General features: G+C 36.4%; 2 protein-coding genes across 7 annotated transcripts in view; one reads left to right on the top strand and one right to left on the bottom strand.

Moving 5' to 3' along the window:
- DDX4 (DEAD-box helicase 4) overlaps positions 1 to 24789 on the top strand; it is a 70372-nt gene extending 45583 nt beyond the window's left edge. For all 6 annotated transcript variants that reach the window (XM_032626543.1, XM_032626542.1, XM_032626546.1 and 3 more), the window contains 9 exons: positions 107 to 259; positions 1393 to 1547; positions 4713 to 4842; positions 6225 to 6391; positions 13170 to 13315; positions 18385 to 18484; positions 19648 to 19918; positions 23317 to 23427; positions 24096 to 24789. In XM_032626543.1, the coding sequence (XP_032482434.1) occupies positions 107 to 259; positions 1393 to 1547; positions 4713 to 4842; positions 6225 to 6391; positions 13170 to 13315; positions 18385 to 18484; positions 19648 to 19918; positions 23317 to 23427; positions 24096 to 24182 (1320 nt within the window). In that variant the 3' untranslated portion in view covers positions 24183 to 24789. The remainder of the gene's footprint in view (positions 1 to 106; positions 260 to 1392; positions 1548 to 4712; positions 4843 to 6224; positions 6392 to 13169; positions 13316 to 18384; positions 18485 to 19647; positions 19919 to 23316; positions 23428 to 24095) is intronic.
- On the bottom strand, positions 8389 to 9262 carry LOC116751084 (inorganic pyrophosphatase-like). Its single transcript, XM_032626549.1, is given in 1 exon segment — positions 8389 to 9262. A coding segment is annotated over 1 exon segment (870 nt). The 3' UTR covers positions 8389 to 8392.
- Positions 24790 to 26273: the final 1484 nt, after the last annotated feature.

The raw sequence follows: 26273 nt of genomic DNA, 5'->3' as shown, positions 1-26273 counted from the left end.
TATAAAGTGGAATTAACAACTTGAAACTAATTCAAATAGAATATGTTTATGGAATGACCTGTATATGATATATGGAATTTAATCACTGCCACCTGCTTTTTTTTAGACTTTTGAAGAAGCTAATCTTTGTCAGACACTGAATAGCAACATTGCTAAAGCTGGTTATACTAAGCTTACTCCTGTGCAAAAATACAGTATTCCTATTATACTAGGAGGAAGAGATTTGATGGCTTGTGCTCAGACAGGGTCTGGAAAGACTGTAAGTCACTTTCCTGCATGTATTCTGTCCCATATTCAAACTGCTACTTTTTGAACTTTGGTTCTTCCCAAGTAGAAGATTTCAGTGAACTGTCATAAATATTCATGTGTGTTTGCTTCTGATTTCTGGTTTTATTGAGGTTTGTGTGCTTCTGAAGAAAGAATTTTGAACTATTTCCAGAGTAGTTCATAGATTTTTAATCTCTAAGTGTGGTCAGCTTTTTCTGTGCAACATAATATCTAAAACAAAATGATTGAGGGTCAAAGCACCAAAGTTTATAAGCCACAGAGAAAGGTAAAAAATAATTTATGTAATACAGCTGATACAGTTTTGGAGTCAAGAGAATGAGAAATAGCTGTAGGTATTGTACCTGATCCTTAGTATGAAGTGACCTCCGGTTATGCTAATTCTAAAAGAACTGATGGGACCAGGTTGGTCTTAGGACTAAACTGTGGGGTTTGTCTATTAAATAGGGTTCCATGAGATGAGTATTAAAGACTGTCATTTCCAGGATGATAGACTCTTGGTTCATACTGTATTAGTCTTAAAAAGCCTCCATAGTAGAGTTGAAGGGAAAATAAGTGAGTTGTATAATACAGCAGCTGTTGTGTGACTTACATGTGGTTTTGGAGGTAGATTTTAGTGTCTTATTTTTTAGTGAGAAAACTATAGCACAAAATTTCTTGCCACATGTAACTTTAATAAGGGTGATATGTTTAGTAATCCAAATGAATGATTTCCCAAGTTTTGCTCTGCTCGTGGACCACTTATGTCATGCATTCTGATAATTTTATTTCTACCCCAAAGGGAGTCATTTAGAATGAATGCTGCATGCTGCATTAACCTCTAAAAATAAGTTTATTTAGAATCTGTGGCTGTGCTTTTTAAAAAAAGAACAAAAGATATTTTCATAGGGTAGATTAACATTATCAGACATTTTATATTGTATAATATGAGCATGAAGACCTAAATGTTAAAAACTCATGGAAATAAAAATAGTTTTCCTTTCTCATCTTAAATTTACCAAAAAGATGAAAGAAGAAGCTAAAGGATATGAAGACATGAGGAATAGGTTGCCATAGGGAGAAGGATGATGCACTACACATTTGTAAATTATGGAATTTAACTTCTAGGCAGCTTTTCTCTTGCCAATTTTGGCTCATATGATGCGTGATGGAGTAACTGCCAGTCGTTTTAAAGAGCTGCAGGAACCAGAGTGTATTATTGTCGCACCAACCCGAGAATTGATCAGTCAGATCTATTTGGAAGCCAGAAAATTTTCTTTTGGGTAAGTACATCTAGAATGCCACTCACAAGTTTTTCTTTAGAGAATTTTCTTACTTATTTTGGGAAGAACACAGTGCATGAATAAGAATGCACTCATGTAATTGATTGAAATTTACTTTTTCATAATCTTGTTTATGGAATCTCTTTATTTTAAAAAGAAACATTCTTATTAAAAATTAGATGATAATAGAAATAGATAAGACAATAGTGAACATATTGATGTGTCTTCTGGTAGTTTTTAAATGTATGTTTAAAAAATGAACTTAGGGTGTTCCTAATAATTTTCTGTTCTTTTACACGTAACTTAATAAAATGGATAACTGCTTATTTAACAACCAGACCTAATTTTTAATGACTTTAAGATTGCCCATGTGTATGTATTTTATTTCTCTATTTTGGGGGATTTAGGTTGTTTCTAATTTGGAGCTACTATAAATAAAAATAATTCTTGCTGTAATGAACAGCTTGCTATATAAATTTTTTCTACTTTTATGTTTTAAGTATTTTTATAAATTTAATGTTAAAGAATATGGACTTATTTTAAAGCTTGCCTTCTACCAACAGTATATGAGAATGCCACTTTCACTACACACTTTGCCAGTATTTGGTATTAGTTATTTGTTGCTGCTTACCTTAAAACCTAGTTGCTCAAAACAATAAATATTATCGGGTTTCCCTGGTGGCGCAGTGGTTGAGAGTCCGCCGATGCAGGGGACACGGGTTCGTGCCCTGGTCTGGGAAGATCCCACATGCCGCGGAGCGGCTGAGCCCGTGAGCCATGGCTGCTGAGCCTGCTGAGCCATGGCTGCTGAGCCTGTGCTCCGCAACGGGAGAGGCCACAACAGTGAGAGGCCTGCGTACCGTAAAAACAAACAAACAAAACAAAACAAAAAAACCAATAAATATTATCTTACAGTTTCTGAGGGTTAGGAATTGCGGAACAGTTTAGCTAGGTGTTTCTGACTTGGGATCACTTATGAGGTTGCAGACAAGATGTCAGCTAGGATTGCAGTCATCTGAAGGTTTGACTGGATCTCTGTGTAAGGATGCTTGATTGTCCTTAGGAAATGACAACTGGCTTCCCTTAGATTGAGTGGTCAATGAGAAAGAGCAAGGAGGAGGTTGCTATGACTTTTATAAAACAGTTGCAGTCACTTTGGCCATATTCTGTTAGTTACTAAGCAAGTCAGTAAGTCTAGCCCAAACTCAGGATGGGCTATGTATTTTGCTAGAACTAGTGCAAAATGAAAATGCAGGGTCCTTTGTTTAAAAATTATGAATTTTAAGCAGCAAATATAGAGCATTAAACCAAGCACAGGGCTCTTCTAAGCTTGAGACCCTGTATAACTGCACAGGTTGTACACCTATGAAGCCAGCCTTGTACACACCTATGGAGGAGCGGAGTTAGGATCTATATTTAAAGGAAGGAGTATTGAAGAATTTGTGTACATATTTTAAAACCACCATAGGTATCTTCATTTTTTTTTTCATTTATTTGGTTATTGAGAGGTTGAACGCTTTATACATTTTCTTTTCTGAATTATGTATTTGTTATCTACCAGTTTATCTATTGGGATATTAGTGTTTTTCTTTACAATTTTTTAGTTTTCTCTGTATAGAAGCTTAACTTTTTATTTTGTATAAATCAGTTTATTTAAAATGAGAGTAGAAAAAATTAAAATTATTAAAATCCCTTTAATGTCAAGCTTGACAGATCTTTTGGAAAAAGTAGGTGTACATTGCTTATACCAGTGTTTATTTCTTGCTGATCCCCATGTAGTCTGTTGCTCATCAGTCTTTTATTTTTACTTTTTTTTTAAAAGCTTTTCCAGTAAATTTTTAAAAAGTTTTACTTATTTATTTTATTTTTGGCTGTGTTGGGTCTTCATTGCTGTGCGCGGGCTTTCTCTAGTTGTGGCGAGCGGGGGCTACTCTTTGTTGTGGTGTGCGGGCTTCTTATCGTGGTGGCTTCTCTTTTTGCAGAGCACGGGCTCCAGGCGCGCAGGCTCCAGTAGTTGTGGTGTGTGGGCTCTAGAGCACAGGCTCAGTAGTTGTGCTGCATGGGCTTAGTTGCTCTGTGGCCTGTGGGATCTTCCTGGACCAGGCCTCAAACCCATGTCCTCTGCATTGGTAGGCAGGTTCTTAACCACTGTGCTACCAGGGAAGTCCCAACTTCAGGCTTTTAAATCAAGTAAAAGATAACAGTTTTCTTTTTTAAAAAGCGAAAGCATATGTATGATAAATTCAGATAATTATGCACAAAATGAATATTAGTACATGGATATTTGTTGGAACATTTTTGTGGCAAAAAACTGAAAAGTATCAATGTTTGTCTTTAATTCTCCTCTTCAGAGTTTACACACTATTAACAGTTTATGTGAATTATTGTAGAAATAGCTGGTGCACATGTATGCACTTTAATTCTCTCAACAAATGGTGGCATACTAAGCTTGTTGTCACCCTGTTTTTTAAAAGTGGTGTATGTTGGAGCTAATGCTTACTCTAGAACTGTACTCCTTTTTATGAATGCACAGTATTCCTTTGTATGGGTGGGCTATAATTTTAAGTCTTTTATTGTTAGACAATTAGATAGGTTTTAATCTTTTGATACTAAAAATAATGTTAGTAGTGAATATTATTTTACAGTCATCTTTACCCATGTGTGGGGACACATCTGAAGGGAAAATTCCTAGATGTGAATTTATTGGGAAAAAGATATGTTTTAAAATTTTAATAGAGACTAAAATTGTGAAAGGTGTTGTATCAGTTTATCCTCCTGAGTGCCAGTTTCCCTATGCCCTGGATAACGTGGTATTATCATACTTGAGGGAAAATGTCGTTAGTCTTCATTTATTTTGCTTTTAAAAGTAATGTTGAACTTAAAGTGTTTAAAAACCTTGTATTTTCTATGAACCATTTGTTCATGTTTTTGGCTTATTGTGTGAGTGTTGGTCATGTTTATCATTGTTTTTGAAGAGCCCTTTATCAGACAGGTTGCAAATATTTTTTTCTCACAGCTTTTCAGCTTCTTGGAAGAATTTAATATTTTAAAAATTATGTTGAATGTATTAGCTTTTCCTTTATGGATTTCATTTTACATCTTGTTAGAAACAAATGGCTAATTTTCAAGTAACTAGAAAGCGACATTTACTTTTATTGTTAATAGGACTTGTGTAAGAGCTGTTGCTATATATGGGGGAACCCAGTTGGGGCATTCCATTCGACAAATAGTACAAGGCTGTAATATATTATGTGCTACTCCTGGGAGACTGATGGATATCATACGTAAAGAAAAGGTAGGCTCTAGAGGGATAACAAAGTTGTGGTATTGATTAATAATTTTTTTTGTTTGGGGAAGAGAGAGATTGGTATAAAGATACATATATTTATTACAGCACCATTTATATATTAGGCCCCCATCAGATGCTTTGAATGCATTCTCATATAAATCTTAAAATAATGAAAATAGGAGGTAAATAGTATTTTCCATTTTATACTTGGGAAAACAAGCTTAGTGAGATTATGTAATTTATTTTAAACCTCTCAGTTAGCTCTAGTAAGTGATAGAGCTAGGGTTAGAATCTGGATCTGATTCCAGAATCTGTATCCTATACCCCACTACACTGGGAGAGAAATGTAATAAGTGCTTTTATCTAGTTTCATATATGTCTTGATGAAATAAATTTTTTTTCCTGAAAGAAAGCCTTTGTGGCATCAGTAATTTTGTCTTCTGTTTTAGGTGTGGGAGTGATATTATCCAGGACTATTAATTTTCTGTCTTCAGAAAGAGATTTTAGGGCTATGTATTTCTTTTTGGTATTCACATACCACAGTATTACATCTCTGTATCAATATTTTGAGTTCACTTTCATGACTCTGATCTGCTTTTTTAAGGCCCTTCTCTAAAGGGATTGTTCAAAACATGCTGTTTCTGCATAAAGGGACTTTTCTTAGGATACTTATTAAGAGTATCCAGAGAAATCCACCTTGATTAAACATCTTCCCTGGGGTACCAAAATAACTTGTTTTCTTTTTGCAAATGTGTGTCTGTTTTTAGCACTAAGTATCCATGATAGGTTAGAAAAGTTTCCCAGTTGTTCCTGAGTGATTAGAGAATGGGGGATTTATTAAGGGTTTAAAGGAGTTAGAAATGAGTTTAGCAGTTACAAGACATTTGAATATGTCATGCTGTTAAGAAATTTTATTTCTTACATTAAAGAGTCTGACTTTATCAGATAATATAGTCTAGATCTGTGCTGTCCAATACAGTAGTCACTAGCTACATGTGGCTATTTAAATGTCAAAGTGATATAAAATTAAAAATTCATTTCTTCAGGCACACTAGCTACATTTCAAGTGCTTATTAGCTGCATGTGGCTACTGGCTAACAGTGAAGATACAGAATTTTTAAGTAATTACAGAAAGGTGTATTGTGTAGTACTGATCTAGATGTTTTGGTTTCTTTCTTATAAAATGTTTTATAACATAAGGCAAAATTGAGAACTGAAATGAACACTGATAGTAGTACCTAAACATAACAGTTCTCTTCATTTTATGCATTTATTTCTAATCTTCATCCTTAAGAATATATTAATAGTTGGAGTTGTAGAGAATATTTTAGTTTAGTACATTAACTAGTATGCATTCTCTGCCCTCACCCTTGAAAATATCCTTAAAGATTGGTCTCAGACAAGTCAAATATATAGTTTTGGATGAAGCTGATCGCATGCTGGATATGGGTTTTGGACCAGAAATGAAGAAGTTAATTTCCTGCCCAGGAATGCCATCAAAGGAACAGCGTCAGACCCTTATGTTTAGCGCAACTTTTCCAGAAGAAATTCAAAGGTAAATTTTTTCTTCTTAAAAGTAGTTGCTATGTACTTGATGCTTTTATAGCAGGAGAAATACTGTGAATATCTTATTTTTGAGAGATTTACTTCATTTAATCCTAAATTTAAGATTGTAACATAGGTAGTTTAGAAGTATTTCCAGGAAGTTTACCCTATTTTTCATTGTTTCTTACCTTAATTCCTGGCTTTACATTAGCATCACATTTTATTAAAGTGTGTGTGTGTGTGTGTGTGTGTGTGTGTGTGTGTGTGTGTGAGAGGGGGAGGGAGGGAGGGAGGGAGAGGGAGAGAGAGGGAGGGAGAGGGAGAGAGAGGGAGAGAGAGAGCGAGCACATGAGTGCAACACCTAGCTAGGATTTAATAAGTGCTTACTAAATGAAATTATTTTTATTGTTGTGCCTTCTCCTCAAACCAAATAATAGAGCTTGGGGGAATTGTGCTTGTGTTGGAAAATTTATATACCAATTTCCACAGATATTTGAGTATCATACCACGTACTGTGTGGTCTGTGAGTTCTGAGATTAGGATGACACATTCCTGCTAGAGTGGTGACTCTACCTCCTGCCTGCTGATCCCTTGGCCACAGGGAACCTGAAATGCCCATGCAGCAGCTCTAGCTTACAGTTCAGTAAGACTCTTCCTGTTTTCTCTGGTGGAACCATTCTCTCTTTGGGAACCAAGACCTCCAAAACTGCAGAACCTATACTTGTAGTAGGGGTAGGAAGCACAGATTTCCCATGTGGGTCACTGGAAGTGATGGATGATATGTGGACCACCCTTGCTTGTATCCCTTGGTTCACAGACCCATGTACCACATGAAGATCTTTGATTCCTACTGAATGATATTCCATCCTCATAAAGAATCACTTCCAAGCTGTCCCTTTAGCTGTCCTTTCAGTGGACGGTTCCAGTTTGTCAGGCTGGCAACTTCTGGGTGTTGTGGTATGATATGAACCCCATGGTTGTGCACCTGCTGCAATACCACCTTTGCTGAAAGTGGATCCCCTGGTCTGATAGAATGTTATGTGGGGTCAAACACTATCAATTTGTATTACTTATTAGATGATTTTAAAAGTCTTTGTATAAAGTTAAAAAGAGCTCTTTACTGAGGAAAAAGTCTAAATCGTAATAAAGCATTTGCCCAGTTGCCAGGATTTTTTTCTTTCTTAGTGGTACATAAAAGAATAGTTTCTTTAAATGGTGTCTTAAATTTGAAATGGGGTATCTACATTCCCATCATCATCATAGGTAATTAATACTAGGTGGGTAAATACCTACCTAATTAGCAGGTAATATTCCTGCTGCCTATTTTTTTTTCCAACCAAATAATTTTATTTCCGGGACTTCCCTGGTGGCGCAGTGGTTAAGAATCCACCTGCCAATGCAGGGGACACGAGTTTGAGCCCTGGTCCGAGAAGGTCCCACATGCCGTGGGGCAGCTAAGCCCGTGCGTCACAACTACTGAGCCTGTGCTCTAGAGCCCGTGAGCCACGACTACTGAGCCCACGTGCCACAACTACTGAAGCCCGAGCACCTAGAGCCTGTGCTCCGCAATAAGAGAAGCCGCTGCAATGAAAAGCCTGTGCACCGCAACAAAGAGTAGCCCCCGCTCGCCGCAACTAGAGAAAGCCTGCACGCAGCAATGAAGACCCAACACAGCCAACAATAAATAAACAAATAAAATTTTTTAAAATTTATTTTTATTTATTTCCTAACACGTGGCAAACATATGCATCCAGTACGTACTTATCTTGGACATTTATTGACAGATGACTTCCAAACTACAACTGTCTTGATATTTAAGCAGGAAGTTATCTTAGTTGATATGAAAGATGCTTTTAGATGGATAACAGTATGGATATATTGCATTGGTCACAGCAGCATTTGATTGATTAGTTCTATAAATTTAAAGCTTGGAAAAGTTACTACTTTTGCATCTAATGCTTTCAGACGAATAGGATGCAGCAATATCAACTTGTATTCCAGAGAAATTTCCTTAATTTTTCTGGTGATGGAACCACTTATCCCCGTCTGTTGGTATTGTGCAGGCAGATTCACATGGTGGTGGTAAAGCATCCACAATGGCTTTGGCAGCATCAGTATCACACTGGAAGGGGCTCTCAAACACTGTGGTATTCATGCAACTGATTCCTTTTCCATCAGTTTTCTAAGTCACTAATGCTCTCCAGTAGTCATGAGTGCTTTTAATAATATCAATTGCAAAGTCCTTATCTTTAAATTCTGCATTGAAAGCAAACTGGTTCTCAGGTTTTCCATCAGGAACCTTGTGCCTTCTAAACCAGTCCTCAGTAGCTTCCAGGTAGCCAGGTTTCAGCCGCTTGACATCATTAATATCATTATAATTGGCTGCATCAGGATCATCCACATTAATGGCAATGACTTTCCAGTCAGTTTCCCCTTCATCGATCATAGCCAGTATGCCCAGAACTTTCACCCTGATTATTTTCCCTCTTGCACATACCTTGCTTCCAGTTTCACACACATCAATTGGATCATTGTCACCACAGCAGCCGGTGTGTTCACAATTGTGTCCTGGGTCTTCCCAAGTCTGAGGGATGGCACCATAGTTCCAGATACATCCTTTATAAGGGAACAAATTTGCAACATAACGGAGTTTTCCTTTTTTCACATCTTGTTTAATTGGGTTTAAAGGATCCTTTGTAGCAATCTCCATTTTTGCATTCGACCAGCGTGGTACTTCGACCACCATGTGGAACACATCCTTATCTGCATAAATTGGAATATCATGAAATGGAGATATATATTGTCCTTTTTCATTTTTGAGGAAGACTCAGTACTCGAGGGTGAAGGGTGTGGTGTGATCCTTGCTGCTGAAGCCGCTCATGATGCTGGAGACCAGCCGCCGCTGCTGCTGCTGCTACAAAGCCACTCTATTTTTTTTTTTAATTTTAATTTTTGTTTTTTGGCTGTGTTGGGTCTTCGTTGCTGCACGTGGGGCTTTCTCTAGTTGTGGCGAGTGGGGCTACTCTTTGTTGTGGTGTGCGGGCTTCTCATTGTGGTGACCTCTCTTGTTGTGGAGCACGGGCTCTAGGTGCGCGGGCTCAGTAGTTGAAGCATGCAGGCTCTAGAGCACAGGCTCTGTAGTTGTGGTGCACTGACTTAGTTGCTCCACAGCATGTGGGATCTTCCTGGACCAGGGGTTGAACCTGTATGCCCTGCATTGGCAGGCAGATTCTTAACCACTGCGCCACCAGGGAAGTCCCATCTATTTTTTTAATTTACCCTGAAATAGGGAAGTGTTTGGCCAGATATTGGCCAGCCCAAATGACTAATGTATACTACCGTCAGTCAGTAGTATTTGTTGAGGACTTTTTATGAGCCATATTTGATTATAAGCCCTGGGGCTATATGATAAATAGGATAGAGTTCCTGACCTTGAGTTGTTTATATTCTTGAGTTCTTGATGACTTCTCAGTTGCTTTACTGTCTGCATTTAAATGTTACAAGTTGCCTATTATTCTGTCTAAAGTCCACTTTTTTCATTCTACATATTCACTGAACCATTGAAGCATCCATTTCCTTGGCTTGCGCTTGTACCTGTTTACTCTCCCAAACTTAATACCTGTATCTTTTTTGATTGAAGTATAGTTGGTTTACAATATTATATTAGTTTTAAGTGCTCAGTGTAGTAATTTAGTATTTTTGTAGAATATATTCCATACAAAGTTATTAGAAAATATGAAGTATATTCCTTGTACTGTACATTACATTTTTGTAACTTATTTATTTTATATCTAGTAGTTTGTAACTCTTAATCCTCTTCGCCTCCTTTACTCCTCTCTCAGCCCCCTCCCTTCTGGTGACCACTGGTTTGTTCTCAGTATCTGTGAGTCTATTCCTGTTTTGTTATATTTGTTCCTTTCTTTTATTTTTAGATTCCACGTATAAGTGAAAACATACAGTGTTTGTCATTCTCTGACTTATTTCACTAAGCATAATAATCTCCAGGTCCATCCATGTTGTTGCAAATGGCAAAATTTCATTCTTTTTTATGGCTTAGTAATATTCCATTGCATATACGTATACCCCACATCTTCTTTATCCATTCATCTGTTGATGGAAACCTAGGTTTTCATGTCTTGGCTATTGTAAATGATGCTGCTGTGAACATTGGGGTGCACATATCTTTTCAAATTAGTGTTTTTATTTTCTTTGGATATATACCCAGGAATGGAATTGCTCCATACGATAGTTCTATTTTTAATTTTTTGAAAAACTTCCATACTGTTTTCTATAGTGGCTGTACCAATTTACATTCCCACCAGCAGTACACAAGGGTTCCCTTTTCTCCACATCTTGCCAACCCTTGTTATTTCTTGTCTTTTTGATAATAGCCATTCTGACAGGTGTGAGGTGGTATCTCATTGTGGTTTTGATTTGCATTTCCCTGATGATTAGTGATATTGAGCATCTTTTCATGTGCCAGGTGGCCATCTGTATGTCTTCTTTGGAAAACTGTCTATTCAGGTCCTCTGCCCAGTTTTAAAAATTGGGTTGTTTGTCTTGTACTGTGAAGGAAACCATGAAGAAACACAAAAAGACAATGTACTGGTTGGGAGAAGATAATTGCAGATGATATGTTCCATAAGGGATTAATATCCAAAATATGTAAAGATCTTCTACAACTTAATATCAAAAACAAACAACCCAATTATTACTTGTATGCTTAATCTCTCTCCTCAGCTCCAGACTTTTAGATTTAACTCTTTAGGATTGTTTTTCCTCTTAGATGAATTAACCGGTAACTCATGTTCATCAAGTTCAAAATTGAACCTATTCTTCAGCTCCCTCTTTCCTTTCCAGTTTTCCTTATTGGCATTGTGGTCTTTGGCAGCCAGAGTTCTTTGAATCATGTTGATTCCTCCCTCATAGTCCTTTAATTCTGCCCTTCAAAAGTGTTCAACTTGGCAGTTATCTCTAAAATATTACAAATTCATTAGTTTCTTTATTTCCCACCTTATTTTAGGTCCTTTTCAGTTTCCCTCTGCTCATTGGTAGTAGCTTTCTTTCTAACCTGTCTCCCTGCCTGTAGTTTCATTTTTATGCTGGTAAAAATTCCAAAACAAAGTCTGATCTTTATAGCCATTTATTTAAGATAAACCCTCCCATGTCTTTCCATCTCCACAGACTAACCAACTTTCAAATTCTTTTACACAAGACAACTTCTGCCTCATTTGCCACTTTTTTACCTGGACCGATGTATTTCTGGCTTATTTAGACTATTTCCTATCAGCCACACAAGCCAAATTCTGTTTCTCCTCATTATTTATCTTGTGTCTTCTTATGCATTGAGTGCCTTTCCCTAGTCATCATTTTTTCACATTCTTGCTTGCTGCTTCCTTAGATCAAGCTTCAAACTTGAAGACTCTTTAACAGACATCATTTCATCCATTTCCTGCCAGTCTTGTGAAAGAATCCTGTATCTTGTGAAAGAAACTATTTAAAACACTTTTCATGTTTCTTGGAATGTAGTTAGGTTCAATAGATATTAACTATTGTAACACTGGATTATTATAATAAATCATTAAATAATTAAAATACGTAAATATTAACCTATATAAATATTTTAGATTATGGTAATTATTTTTAATACAATTATATTTATGCTACCTGATATGAGCACCTCAGAGGCAGAGACCATCACATTCATCTTTATACACGCAGTGCCTTGTACCATGTATGCCTGACACGAGGCACTCAGAATATGTTTTCATGAGTGTAAAGGATGATTGACAATTAAGACTTGCAGATGATCTCAAGGTTTGAGAGGGTTCTTGTCTCTAGAGGTAGTATATCAACAGTGTTTTTCTTTTATGGTAAGAGAGCAGATGAAGAGAGAGAAGCAGCAGTGATTTATTAAGATTATGGATTTACTGAGTTTGAACTATTTTCTTGATATGCTAGGAGGTGGCTAGAAAGTAAGGGACTGCTACATAGGAGAGTATATACATGACTGCTACATGACCTTCCCTTTTTTTCCTTCCAGACTTGCTCTGTAATTGGCAATTCCTCTTCTCCCTACTCCATGTTCCTGGGTGATCTAGAGCAGGGCTTCTTAATTGTATGCTGTCAGTGAGTTGTGTGTGTGTCAAGATGCTGATACCCCCAACCTTTGGGGTGAGCCTCCACAACTTGGTGTGGCCCTGGCCCCTAGTCTCTTCACATCATCTCATTTTTTTGCCCAGTTATGCTGTACAAATATTATCATTTTCTATGTTTGTCATGTTACAAAAAGCACTGACTTAAGATCTGGTTTGCTTCTAATACTTCATTTGAATTATACTAATTTGACAACTAATATTTTCAGGAAACAACTTCTAGAAATAACATACATGAAAGCAATGAATGAAAAACAGAATTTCTGTTGTAGGGTTACATTTTAATTTTTAATAAAAAAATTCCTGCTTGTAGTCTGATACTTAGCATACTTTTTTTTATTGTTATATACACGTTTTATATAGTTTTGTATGGTGAGCACATCCACTTGAAATTACTTATCCATAATTTGACACAGACTTTTTCACTAGTAGTTGTTAAGTATTTTGCAAAATCTTAACATTTAATACTGATATTTGAAAGTAGTACTTGGATGATGTAAGTATCCACCTTCTCTTATTATAGCTGTTATAATCTGGCTTATTAATATTGAGGTAACACTTGCAGGAATTCAGTGAATATTATGAGTATTAATGGAAGAGGATAAGTTAAGTAATACTCTCTTGTCTTTCAAGGTTGGCTGGGGAGTTTTTAAAGTCGGATTATTTGTTTGTTGCTGTTGGACAAGTGGGTGGAGCATGTAGAGATGTTCAGCAGACCATTCTCCAAGTTGGCCAGTACTCAAAAAGAGAAAAACTTGTCGAAATTCTACGAAACATAGGTACCTTACATTGATATAATTATCTTTCGTTATGATTTTGATTTTTACAAAAATGACTTCTGGAAATGACTTTAAACATTATTTGGCATAAGTTAAATAAATAAGTTTTCACTGTTTCCTCTTTCTCTAAAGCTCTTTTTTTTATGATTCGATATTTTGGGTAAGTGAGGTAGCAGTATAATCCTTTCTTCTCCATAAATGTTAAAAATAGGAAGAATTTGAGACTTTGTTTGAACAGTGTTTGACAAAAAACTATTCCAGCAGAAATACATATTTTCTTGTTTTAGAAAATAGAAAGGAAGAGTAACATATCTACATCAAGCTCTGTTTACTCCACTAAAAGTGAAATCTTTGTTGTATTTCTACTTCCCAGTTTCTGCTCTCTAAGGCTTCCTGTATTCATAGTTCAAAGAATTTTGGAGATAGAAGGGACTTTAAAGATCTAGTTCTGTTCCTTCACAATGTTGCTGAGAAATCTATCTCTTTCCCCTCAAAAAATTTTTTTTTCAATAGATAGTTGTATTTCTTTGATTGAGATAGCTTTAGTTTGTGCCTTGAAATAAAATTTTCTAATATGGCCTTTTTTTTTTTTTTTTTTTACTTTGCATGGAAATGTCATGCCATATATCCTAGTATTTTACATATTTTTGTTCATATAATTACCTCTTTTTCTAATTGTTAACTTAAATCTGCTAGCTTTCCTCTTCTGCCTTTAAAGTGTGTAGGTTTCATTATTTCCTAGTAGTATATACCATCTGTCTTTTTCATAATTTTAAATGAACAGGTGTCAAAGATTTTGTTGAGCTCATTAATTACAAAGGGAGCTAGTAAGATGTTACAGCCAATTCTAAGGAGAATTCAAAGAACACATTTATGTTTATTTATTTATATTTTTTTGGCTGTGTTGGGTCTTAGTTGAGGCATGCAGGATCTTTCATCGTGGCACGTGAGCTTCTCTTTAGCGTGCGGGTCTTTTCTTCTCTAGTTGTGGCGTGCGAGCTCCAGAGCACATGGGCTCTGTAGTTTGCGGCATGTGGGCTCTCTCGTTGAGGCACATGGGCTCGGTAGTTGTGGTGCGCAGGCTTAGTTGCCCCACGGCATATGGGCTCTTAGTTCCCCGACCAGGGATCGAACCTGTGTCCCCTGCATTGGAAGGCGGATTCTTTACCACTGGACCACCAGGGAAGTCCCCAAAGAACACATTTATGTGTAGGATATCAGGAAAGCTAAGATGGATTTACAAATAGATGCAAAAGTGGTCATTATCCACAAAGCAATAATCAATTACATTTGAGGGAAAATTTTCATTTGTATTTTTATTGATAAGAATCATTTGCATTGCTCTCAGTTGCAATAGAGGTATAAAAAAATAAAGACAGTAAAAGACACAGACAACCCTTAAGGGTTTGCTCATCAGTGATCATCTTTGCTCTTTTCTTGAAAAACAAACACACATATGGTTTATATTTCTTGGTCACTGTTACTCCAAGTGTAGTCTCAACCACTTATGTTAATTACTTTAACTGTAGTAACTTCTATTTCAGAGAGTAAACTAGAGGCAGGGATGGACAGTTGAGAGATGTCATACACAAACATTGTAGCTGACTACCAGAGCTCATGAACTTTCTATACCACACATATATCTTTCTACACCACACATATTCTTTTACACTTAAAGTAGCAAAATTGAGTAGGTTCATTTTTTTTTTTTTTTTTTTTTTTGCGGTATGCGGGCCTCTCACTGTTGCGGCCTCTCCTGTTGCGGAGCACAGGCTCCGGACGCGCAGGCTCAGCGGCCACGGCTCACGGGCCTAGCCGCTCCGCGGCATGTGGGATCTTCCTGGACCGGGGCATGAACCTGCGTCCCCTGCATCAGCAGGCGGACTCTCAACCACTGTGCCACCAGGGAAGCCCGAGTAGGTTCATTAATATGACTCAAAGATATTGCCTCTCTATAGTATATGAAAAATAACAAGCAAAAGGATATAAACTTATGTTTAGTAATTAATGTTTGAGAATTCAATCCTATATTCAGTGATTATTGAGTTAATTAACTCAATATAGTCTACTATTTTAAGTTATCTAAAGCCAAAGATCTTGGAAATTATCTTTCAGATGACAGTATACAAAACGGTAGATAGTGTTGAATAGTCAGTTTAGTTGAACACAGATTTACATTTTCATACACTTAAAACATTATGGAGAATGTTAGTTATTTTGACTGGCAAATCTCTATACATTAAGAAAAACCCAAGTAAAATAAGATACATGTTTGTTTTCTACTTAACACTGATAAATTCGAGAAAATACATTTGTATTTTTAAAACCAAGTAAGTTAGTCTTGTTTACCAAAGATTTCACTTAATTATGGGAACTTGGAATCTTAAAATATTTCTGCTTTAGCTCCTATAGGAAGAATTTTTTTAAGTTTAATATAGTTAAATATTATGAGTCAATTTCTTTATTTTCCAGGAATTTTAGGAGTATTTATCTCTATAAATTCTCTAATTTATCTCTGTAAACCAATCAGAATTGAGCTCCTTTAAGAGACTTTATAATTTGTTAATACTCTCCATAGAGTATTAACATAATGCTTATACATAGTGGTGGGTAAAGCCCTTTCTGAGTTATAAGTACATGAAGAGCTTATAGCTTCATTTCTACCACTTCAGCCACAGGTAAAGAGTAAACACAGAAATACAAAAAAATTGCAATCTAACTACCAAAGCTAGAATTCTTTTTAGATTCTTAATTGATTTTAGTTCACAATGGACTAATAGTCAAAAAAGGCTAACAAGATGAATTGTCTATTATTTTTCACGCAACAAAATATGTAACTATAATTCATTAATCCATTTACAAAGATCACCAGATAGTCTGCTTATAAAACTAAATTTGCATTATTGCTGCCACCAAAGGGGTATAGCTTATTGTCTGAAGGAGAAAAAATACCAAATCAGTAGAGGAAAAAAACTAGAGAAGTGTCAGGGGAGTTAAATTTTTTATTACCATTTGGGATTCACAGTGGGAACCAAGAAAAGGTGAAATCGAGGCTTTAAGCTGCACAGTAGTATTAGGTAACTGACTATCAAATTTATCAGTTTTGGCATTGGGCATCTTGTTGGATTGAAAGGTAATTTTTGATAAAACATAAAATCATTACTCTCTGATAAATAAAATGACTATGTCTCAAGGATATAACTCATTTATTACTGTAAGAATCAGTTGCTCTATTGATTTCCTACCTGGTTGTCTAATAGATATCTGTGATTTACTGATAATTAAATATCACCTCTAAACCTTCCTTTCTTACAGTCCTCCTATCTCACTTAGTGTTTGTTCCATTCTTCCAGTTGCTCAGACAGAAAATCTGAGGAATCCTTGAATTCTTTCTCCAGTGTGCACATCTGATCTGTTAGCAAAATCCTCTTGTTTCTATCTAGCATCAAAGTATATCAGAACCGGGCTTCCCTGGTGGCGCAGTGGTTGAGAGTCTGCCTGCCGATGCAGGGGACGCGGGTTCATGCCCCGGTCCGGGAAGATCCCACATGCCGCAGAGCGGCTGGGCCTGTGAGTCATGACCGCTGAGCCTGCGCGTCCGGAGCCTGTGCTCCGCAACGGGAGAGGCCACAACAGTGAGAGGCCCGCGTACCGCAAAAATAAAATAAAATAAAATAAAAAGTATATCAGAACCCATCAGCTGCTCAGTTAAAACAAAGATCAGATCTTTCCACTTCTCTTCTCCAAACCCAGTGGCTTCCCTTCTCAAAGTAAAGATCTTTCAATGGTTTTCAAGGCCCTTCATTCATGATATGGCCTCCATTACCCCTCTGTCTTCAAATCCTACTGCTCTCCCTTGCTCACCTATTCCAGGCACACTTTGCTTGTTACTATTCCCCACACATAGCAGACATGGTTCTGCCTCATTGCCTTTGTTCTTGATGTTCCCTCTGCCTAGAACATAAAAACCGCATGGGGACCTCTTTTCTGTTTTGTTTTGTTTTTTTTTTCTTTGAGCACACCAAGAACACCCATACCTTAGATCCGATCCTTTATATTTGTTCTTACCCTCTGGCTTGTAATACTGTTTCCTTGGGTATCTGAATAGTTCACTTATTTTAGTAATATCTCTACTCAGATGTCATCTAATTAGAGAGGGTACATCAGTCCACTTGGGCCCTTTATTCTGATTTTTTTTCTTTTTTAGACTTAATGCATAATATTTGTTATTTGCCTCCCCACAGTGAGTGCAGGGGCTTTGTTTTATTGCTGTGTTTTCAACACCTAGAATAGTTACTGGCATCTACTAGGCACTAAATATTTGTTGAATAAATGAAGCCAGCTCATAGGAAGATGGGGGAGTGGGATTATGAAATGTAATACCTTCTTACTTTAAGGCTATAAATATCTTTCCTGTCTAACATTTTATAGAAAAGTTCCTTGTGTGGAAATGTCTCTGGCTCATGCTTGAATTTCAGCCAATTAAGTACTTATAAAATAACAAGTAAATATTCTTTAATGCGTTAAGGCCCTGGGATAATTTTCTGTATATATAAGATACTTTGGGGATTAAGGAGTTTGAATTAAGAGATAATGTTGGAACATGGAATATTGTAGAGTTTGTCAGCCCTGGGTTGGATGCCATTATTATGAATACCTCTGGTAGTCAAGGTAGAATAAAAGCTTCTATGATCTTGGGAAGTAAAGAACAAAGGCATTTATTTATAGAGAGGGAAATGAAGGGCCTGAGACAAATTTGTGGAACTGTTAAGAGTTGACAGGTAGATATCACTTATCTTTCCCTAAGTCTCTACTTCTTGGTTGGCTTAGGAAGGCAAAAGGCAAGCTGATTTTTTTTTTTTAGTCCTAAAGTAGGAAAAAGTCCTTGTCTCTCTATCTTTGACATTCATCCATTCAGGAAATATTTGAGTTACTATTACCTATTAGGCCTCAGTCTAGGTGCTAGGAATACAGTGGTGGATGAGACAGTTTCCTACTCACCCTACCCTTTTCTTTTCTTTTCCTAATTTTGTAGTTTGAATGTTAATCATTGTTTCATTGTCTTGTAGGAGATGAAAGAACTATGGTCTTTGTTGAAACCAAGAAAAAAGCAGATTTTATTGCCACTTTTCTTTGTCAAGAAAAAATATCAACAACAAGTATTCATGGGTGAGTAGATTGATATGATTTCCTAGTAAGGAGGTAACTATGTTTGTCATTTGTTAAGAAATGTCAGTATATTTAGTATAAAATCCTAGAATTAAGATCTCAAGATCTAAACTGTTATTCTTCATCTTCATTTTAAGTTTTTATAAGAACCAAGTGGCGGGGATGGGCGAGTTAAAGGTGTGTCTTAGACTTCTTATTATGAGGATTGGTAACTTCTCAAGACATCTATTTAAAAGGCTCTTTGATAGTTAGAGCTAGGTGTTTCTTCAGCTGAATCTAATCTTTCTGATTAATCAGTGAATATATAGAATTCGGAGATTATGCTCTTTAAAAAGCAGCAATTTTTTTTTCTTTTTTTACTGCTCAATCGACAGTACTGTATTATTCTCCATCTGAAAAAAAAATCACTCAGAATTAAATAAGAAAAGTTTCAAGACAAACTTTAAAAGGCACTCAACAACTATGTGGAATTGGCTTTGCCTCTGCAGGTTGTTTGGGTACATCCTTAATATGACAAAACTTGTCACACTCTTCCACGTTCTTAAATGTTGGTAAAGGGGCTAGACTAGAAAATGACATTCATAGTTGCCAAAATCTTTCTCATACATCAGGGCATGCCAACGACCCCACTTCTTCTCAGGTAAGAGCACCACCTCCATCTTGGTCCTCTTTCGGGGGCTGGACTCCACCTCTCTCTCTGCCATGTTGAGCCCCGCTTGGAACCACTACGGCTCCCAGCGCTGTGGTGGTGGAACCTCTCGGGCCCCCGGCCCCCACCCACACTCAAAAAGCAGCAATTTTTGAGGTGGCATTCTGATCAAGTAGTATATTTTTTGTCAGGACTAGAAAGAGATTATTAATAGGTAAGGTTTGATGTTTGTCATATTTGAGTTTGTATCTTGGCTCTGTGTATTAGCTGTCACCTTACCTCATCTGCAAATGGGGTTAATTGTCCTAACCTCAAAGTATTATTATGAGAATCAAATTAAATTATGACTTGAAAGGAATTAGTATAATACTTGGTATGTAAGAAGTAGACATTAATGTTAAATGTTGCTATTTTTTACTGTTATTAAAAAGAAATTTATGTGTCGAACTTCAATGTTTCTTTTAAATAATTTTCTTAAGTGCTGTCCTAATACATACTTTTATCTTCTTTCAAGTGATCGAGAACAGAGAGAGAGAGAACAAGCCCTTGGAGATTTCCGCTGTGGAAAGTGCCTAGCTCTTGTTGCTACTTCAGTAGCTGCCCGAGGGCTGGATATTGAAAATGTTCAGCATGTTATCAATTTTGATCTCCCTTCTACCATTGATGAATACGTTCATCGAATTGGGCGTACTGGTCGTTGTGGAAATACTGGCAGAGCTATTTCCTTTTTTGATCCTGAATCAGATGGCCATTTAGCACAGCCTCTAGTGAAAGTACTGTCAGATGTAAGTTTTTAATTTTTTTAAAAAATGTTATTTATTTATGGCTGTGTTGGGTCTGTGTTTCTGTGCGAGGGCTTTCTCTAGTTGCGGCAAGTGGGGGGCATTCTTCATCGCGGTGCACGGGCCTCTCACTATCATGGCCTCTCTTGTTGCGGAGCACAGGCTCCAGACGTGCAGGCTCAGTACTTGTGGCTCACGGACCTAGTTGCTCCGCGGCATGCGGGATCTTCCCAGACCAGGGCTCAAAACCTTGTCCCCTGCATTGGCAGGCAGATTCTCAACCACTGCGCCACAAGGGAAGCCCCAGTTTTTAATTTTTGAAACTGAATGACAATCTGGAAGAAATGGACAAATTCTTAGAAATGCACAACCTGCCAAGACTGAATCAGGAAGAAATAGAAAATATGAACAGACCAATCACAAGCACTGAAATTGAAACTGTGATTAAAAATCTTCCAACAAACAAAAGCCCAGGACCAGATGGCTTCACAGGTGAATTCTATCAAACGTTCAGAGAAGAGCTAACACCTATCCTTCTCGAACTCTTCCAAAATATAGCAGAGGGAGGAACACTCCCAAAATCCTTCTACGAGGCCACCATCACGTTGATACCAAAACCAGACAAGGATGTCACAAAGAAAGAAAACTACAGGCCAATATCACTGATGAACATAGATGCAAAAATCCTCAACAAAATACTAGCAAACAGAATCCAACAGCACATTAAAAGGATCATACATCATGATCAAGTGGGGTTTATTCCAGGAATGCAAGGATTCTTCAATATATGCAAATCTATCAATGTGATAAACCATATTAACAAATTGAAGGAGAAAAACCATATGATCATCTCAACAGATGCAGAGAAAGCTTTTGACAAAATTCAACACCCATTTATGATAAAAACCCTCCAGAAGTAGGCATAGAGGGAACTTTCCTCAACATAATAAAGGCCATATATGACAAGCCCACAGCAAACATCATCCTCAATGGTGAAAAACTGAAAGCATTTCCACTAAGATCAGGAACAAGACAAGATTGCCCACTCTCACCACTCTTATTCAACATAGTTTTGGAAGTTTTAGCCACAGCAATCAGAGAAGAAAAGGAAATAAAAGGAATCCAAATGGGAAAAGAAGAAGTAAAGCTGTCACTGTTTGCAGATGACATGATACTATACATAGAGAATCCTAAAGATGCTACCAGAAAACTACTAGAGCTAATCAATGAATTTGGTAAAGTAGCAGGATACAAAATTAATGCTCAGAAATCTCTGGCATTCCTATATACTAATGATGAAAAATCTGAAAGTGAAATCAAGAAAACACTCCCATTTACCATTGCAACAAAAAGAATAAAATATCTAGGAATAAACCTACCTAAGGAGACGAAAGACCTGTATGCAGAAACTTATAAGACACTGATGAAAGAAATTAAAGATGATACAAATAGATGGAGAGATATACCATGTTCTTGGATGGGAAGAATCAACATTGTGAAAATGACTCTACTACCCAAAGCAATCTACAGATTCAATGCAATCCCTATCCAACTACCACTGGCATTTTTCACAGAACTAGAGCAAAAAATTTCGCAATTTGTATGGAAACACAAAAGACTCCGAATAGCCAAAGCAATCTTGAGAACGAAAAAAGGAGCTGGAGGAATCAGGTTCCCTGACTTCAGATTATACTACAAAGCAACAGTAATCAAGACAGTATGGTACTGGCACAAAACCAGAAAGATAGATCAGTGGAACAGGATAGAAAGCCCAGAGATAAACCCACGCACATATGGACACCTTATCTTTGATAAAGGAGGCAGGAATGTACAGTGGAGAAAGGACAGCCTCTTCAATAAATGGTGCTGGGAAAACTGGACAGGTACATGTAAAAGTATGAGTTTAGATCACTCCCTAACACCATACACAAAAATAAGCTCAAAATGGATTAAAGACCTAAGTGTAAGGTCAGACACTATCAAACTCTTAGAGGAAAACATAGGCAGAACACTCTATGACATAAATCACAGCAAGATCCTTTCTGACCCACCTCCTAGAGTAATGGAAATAAAAACAAAAATAAACAAATGGGACCTAATGAAACTTCAAAGCTTTTGCACAGCAAAGGAAACCATAATCAAGACCAAAAGACAACCCTCAGAATGGGAGAAAACATTTGCAAATGAAACAACTGACAAAGGATTAATCTCCAAAATTTACAAGCAGCTCATGCAGCTCAATAACAAAAAAACAAACAACCCCATCCAAAAATGGGCAGAAGACCTAAATAGACATTTCTCCAAAGAAGATATACAGAATGCCAACAAACACATGAAAGAATGCTCAACATCATTAATCATTAGAGAAATGCAAATCAAAACTACAATGAGATATCATCTCACCCCAGTCAGAATGGCCATCATCAAAAAATCTAGAAACAATAAATGCTGGAGAGGGTGTGGAGAAAAGGGGACACTCTTGCACTGCTGGTGGGAATGTGAATTGGTTCAGCCACTATGGAGAACAGTATGGAGGTTCCTTAAAAAACTACAAATAGAATTACCATATGACCCAGCAATCCCACTACTGGGCATATACCCTGAGAAAACCAAAATTCAAAAAGAGTCATGTACCAAAATGTTCATTGCAGCCCTATTTACAATAGCCCGGAGATGGAAACAACCTAAGCGCTCATCATCGGATGAATGGATAAAGGAGATGTGGCACATATACACAATGGAATATTACTCAGCCTTAAAAAGAAATGAAATTGAGCTATTTGTAATGAGATGGATAGACCTAGAGTCTGTCATACAGAGTGAAGTAAGTCAGAAAGAAAAAGACGAATACCGTATGCTAACACATATATATGGAATTTAAGGAAAAAAAATGTCATGAAGAACCTAGAGGTAAGACAGGAATAAAGACGCAGACCTACTGGAGAACGGACTTGAGGATATGGGGAGGGGGATGGGTGAGTTTTGACAGGGTGAGAGAGAGTCATGGACATATACACACTAACAAACGTAGTAAGGTAGATAGCTAGGGGGAAGCAGCCGCAAGGCACAGGGATATTAGATATTAGCTCGGTGCTTTGTGACAGCCTGGAGGGGTGGGATGGGGAGAGTGGGAGGGAGGGAGATGCAAGAGGGAAGACATATGGGAACATATGTATATGTATAGCTGATTCACTTTGTTATAAAGCAGAAACTAACACACCATTGTAAAGCAATTATATCCCAATAAAGATGTTTAAAAAAAAAAAAACTGAATAGATAGTGTTCTTACCTTGTCATTGAAAGCGGACATTTTATATATATGTATTTTAAGGAAAAGTAAGCTGTGCCAGTCTTTGAGACTTTATGCATGTTGTATATGAAGTTAATTTTTTCTTTTAAAGGCTCAACAGGATGTTCCTGCATGGTTGGAAGAAATGGCCTTTAGTATATATGTTACTGGCTTCAGTGGTAGTACAAGAGGAAATATGTTTGTATCAATTGATACTAGAAAGGTAAGTTGAAGGGAAAAATTTAGAACTTGGCTTTTAGTTATTCTTTGTAAATGTTGTGCTATTGTGAAGTAACTATAACATTCAATAATTTACCTATTCCATTATTTTCATCCCTGGATAAATAATAGTTCTCTAAAAGTTTTATATACATATTATATAGTTTTGGTCTTTAAGGTGAGTTTGAGATTTATGCTCAGACACCTTCCTTTCCCAATTCTGCTGGCATTTTAAATTCTAATTTGGGATCTTCTGAGATTTTTGTAGGAATTCTTTATTTTTTGAATTCTGACCACATTATTAAGTAAGAAAATAATAGAGGTGTGGTTGCATATCTTTTCTGTTGTCAGTTTATAGGCAACATCATTTTTATACAGAAACAGTGAGCATACTAATCATTAAATATTTATGCTTATTCATTGAAGTGAAGAGCTTTGTTTTTCCACTTGCCAAAACTATTGGCTTAAAGTTTTCTTGAAATCCTCTGTGCATTTAGACTTTCCAGGTTTATACGTACCGTTTTTCAAATGGATTGGAGTCAGTTGGAATGAAATTTTTTATATATTTGGGGAAGACGTGGTAGAAAGCTTGAATCTCAGTCTAGGCAGTATAACTTTAAAGCTACATAAAATTAAATGTTTGTTTGTTTCTTTTTTTTTTTTTTTTTAAAGAATTACCAGGGCAAGAGCTCTTTGAACACAGCACGGTTTTCTTCTTCACAAGCTCCTAATCCAGTAGATGATGAGTCATGGGATTAAAGCTAAAACAACCTTCAAGTTTGTGGTACAGTTTTGATGCGGAGAAGAAAATAGTTTTGATTTTTGATTTTTTTAATAGAAGTATGAAACCTGACACTTGTTTCTCCTGTCTTCTGTTCTTACTCCCACCCTTAAAAAGACATCCTTGCTGACTAGTTATGTGAAATGCTAAAACTTACAACGTTGCAGTTACTGATACAAATGGTGTTAACTGGAAAGATTAAAGCATTCTAAATGTCTTGCTTATTTTTATTGTATTCTTCAGGAGTTTTAGACGTATTTTATGTCTAAATGCCATGTCTTAGTATAGTGTTTATTGATCCTATAACAAACAGGACAAACGATACACTTTTGGTTAAAAATTATTGAGTCCTATTTTTACTTAAAAGGAGCCTTTAAACAGTAGTGAGTCACTGAAATATAATGACATGATTTTCATGACAAATAGACAAGCTTTTAAAAGTAATTTTGATTTTATATCATCAGATACGTGATGAACATAGTTAAATGTTTGCAATGTGAGCTCTGTACTCAATGATACAACTGTTTGTAGTTATACTATATAGACATTCCTTGAAAATAAAGGATGAAACTCTTTTCCCCCTAAGTTTTCCGACAGCACTTTTAATTTTTCTTGTTACAGGTCATAGTTCTCAACTCCTGTCTTTTGAAATTTTATTGAGTCTTGTGAAACCAATGAAGTGAACAAAAAGTCATATAAGTTGAATATAATATACATTAATACACAGATGTAATAATGAATATCATTCTTTGAACTCAAACTATATCAATAAAAAACACTGCTGTTCACTGTTATAATTTTTTGATATTTTAATATTGAGGGAAAGTACTCTGTTTTTTTCATTTACCATTATATATTTTAAACTTACTATGTCTAGAATGTAAGAAATTCTTAATAAATCATTAAATGAGTGAGCCAAAACATTAGGACATAAAACAAGTGAGATGTAAATATTTAGGGGGACAAAAATAACCAGTTTCAAATGTATGTTTTTATTGCTTAAAATACAGAGCAACATTTCCCCAACATATATGTCTTGTTATAGGAATTTGGTTAATAAATGAAGCATCACATATGAAAAGAGGAGTGGAATATTCAACAGATTCTGTTGGGATAACTAGTTAGATGCCTACCCCATGCCATATTAAAAATAAGCCCTATGTGAATTACATAAAAAATTACAACTACAGAAAAATACAGTTAAATATTAAACCTTTGAATTGGGAATGAGAGTTGACATTAAGCTCAAAGGACAGAAATCATGATGGAAACAACAAACAGATTTGATCACAAAAGAATTAGTTGCTTATGTAAAAGGGTTAAACAGTAGACAAGGAAAAGTATTACTGTGACTACAGTGGATTATCAGTGTATAGTTATTTATATGTGGATATTTAGGAATTCTATTAGTCCAATGCGCAAAGAACAGGCAACTCAAAAAGGGAGGTTCAGTTTTAAAAAACATGGGACAGGAATTCCCTTGTGGTCCAGGAATTCCCTTGTGGTCCAGTGGTTAGGACTCTGTGCTTTCACTGCCAGGGGCCTGGGTTTGATCCCTGGTCAGGGGAACTAAGATCCCACAAGCTGGAAAAAAGAAACAAAAGGGGAAATATTTAACTTGTACTGTTAATCTCACTTCTGGGAAAGGCTAATTTCCAGTTTGTTTTGTTTACAAAGAGCATTTATAAGTCATTTCTTTTTTTTTTTTTTTCATTTCCTCAAAGAGCTTCTTGGTCATAGCCTGATTGCCTTAAAACTTTTTTGAATTTGCTTGATTTGTCAGATTTACCATAATAGCATTACTGAAACAAATGTAAAAAGAGAAAGAAAATCATACATGATCCTACCATCATTATAAACCAACTGTAAATGTTCCAGTGTTCAGTTACTTTCCTTATTTCTAGGTATAGATTTGAATAAGTTCTTTTAAAAATATCAGAGTAATGGATACACATATGACTAGAAAATAAAATTCTATAGAAAGACTAATAATAGAAAGCAATATTCTGCTGTCTCTCCCTTTCTTTTTTTTTTTTTTGCGGTACACGGGCCTCTCACTGTTGTGGCCT

Source organism: Phocoena sinus, chromosome 3, assembly GCF_008692025.1.
Source record: "Phocoena sinus isolate mPhoSin1 chromosome 3, mPhoSin1.pri, whole genome shotgun sequence".
In the NCBI taxonomy this organism is placed as follows: Eukaryota; Metazoa; Chordata; class Mammalia; order Artiodactyla; family Phocoenidae; genus Phocoena; species Phocoena sinus.
Note: the sequence above shows the minus strand (reverse complement) of the source record. Positions and strands in the feature narration are given on the sequence as shown.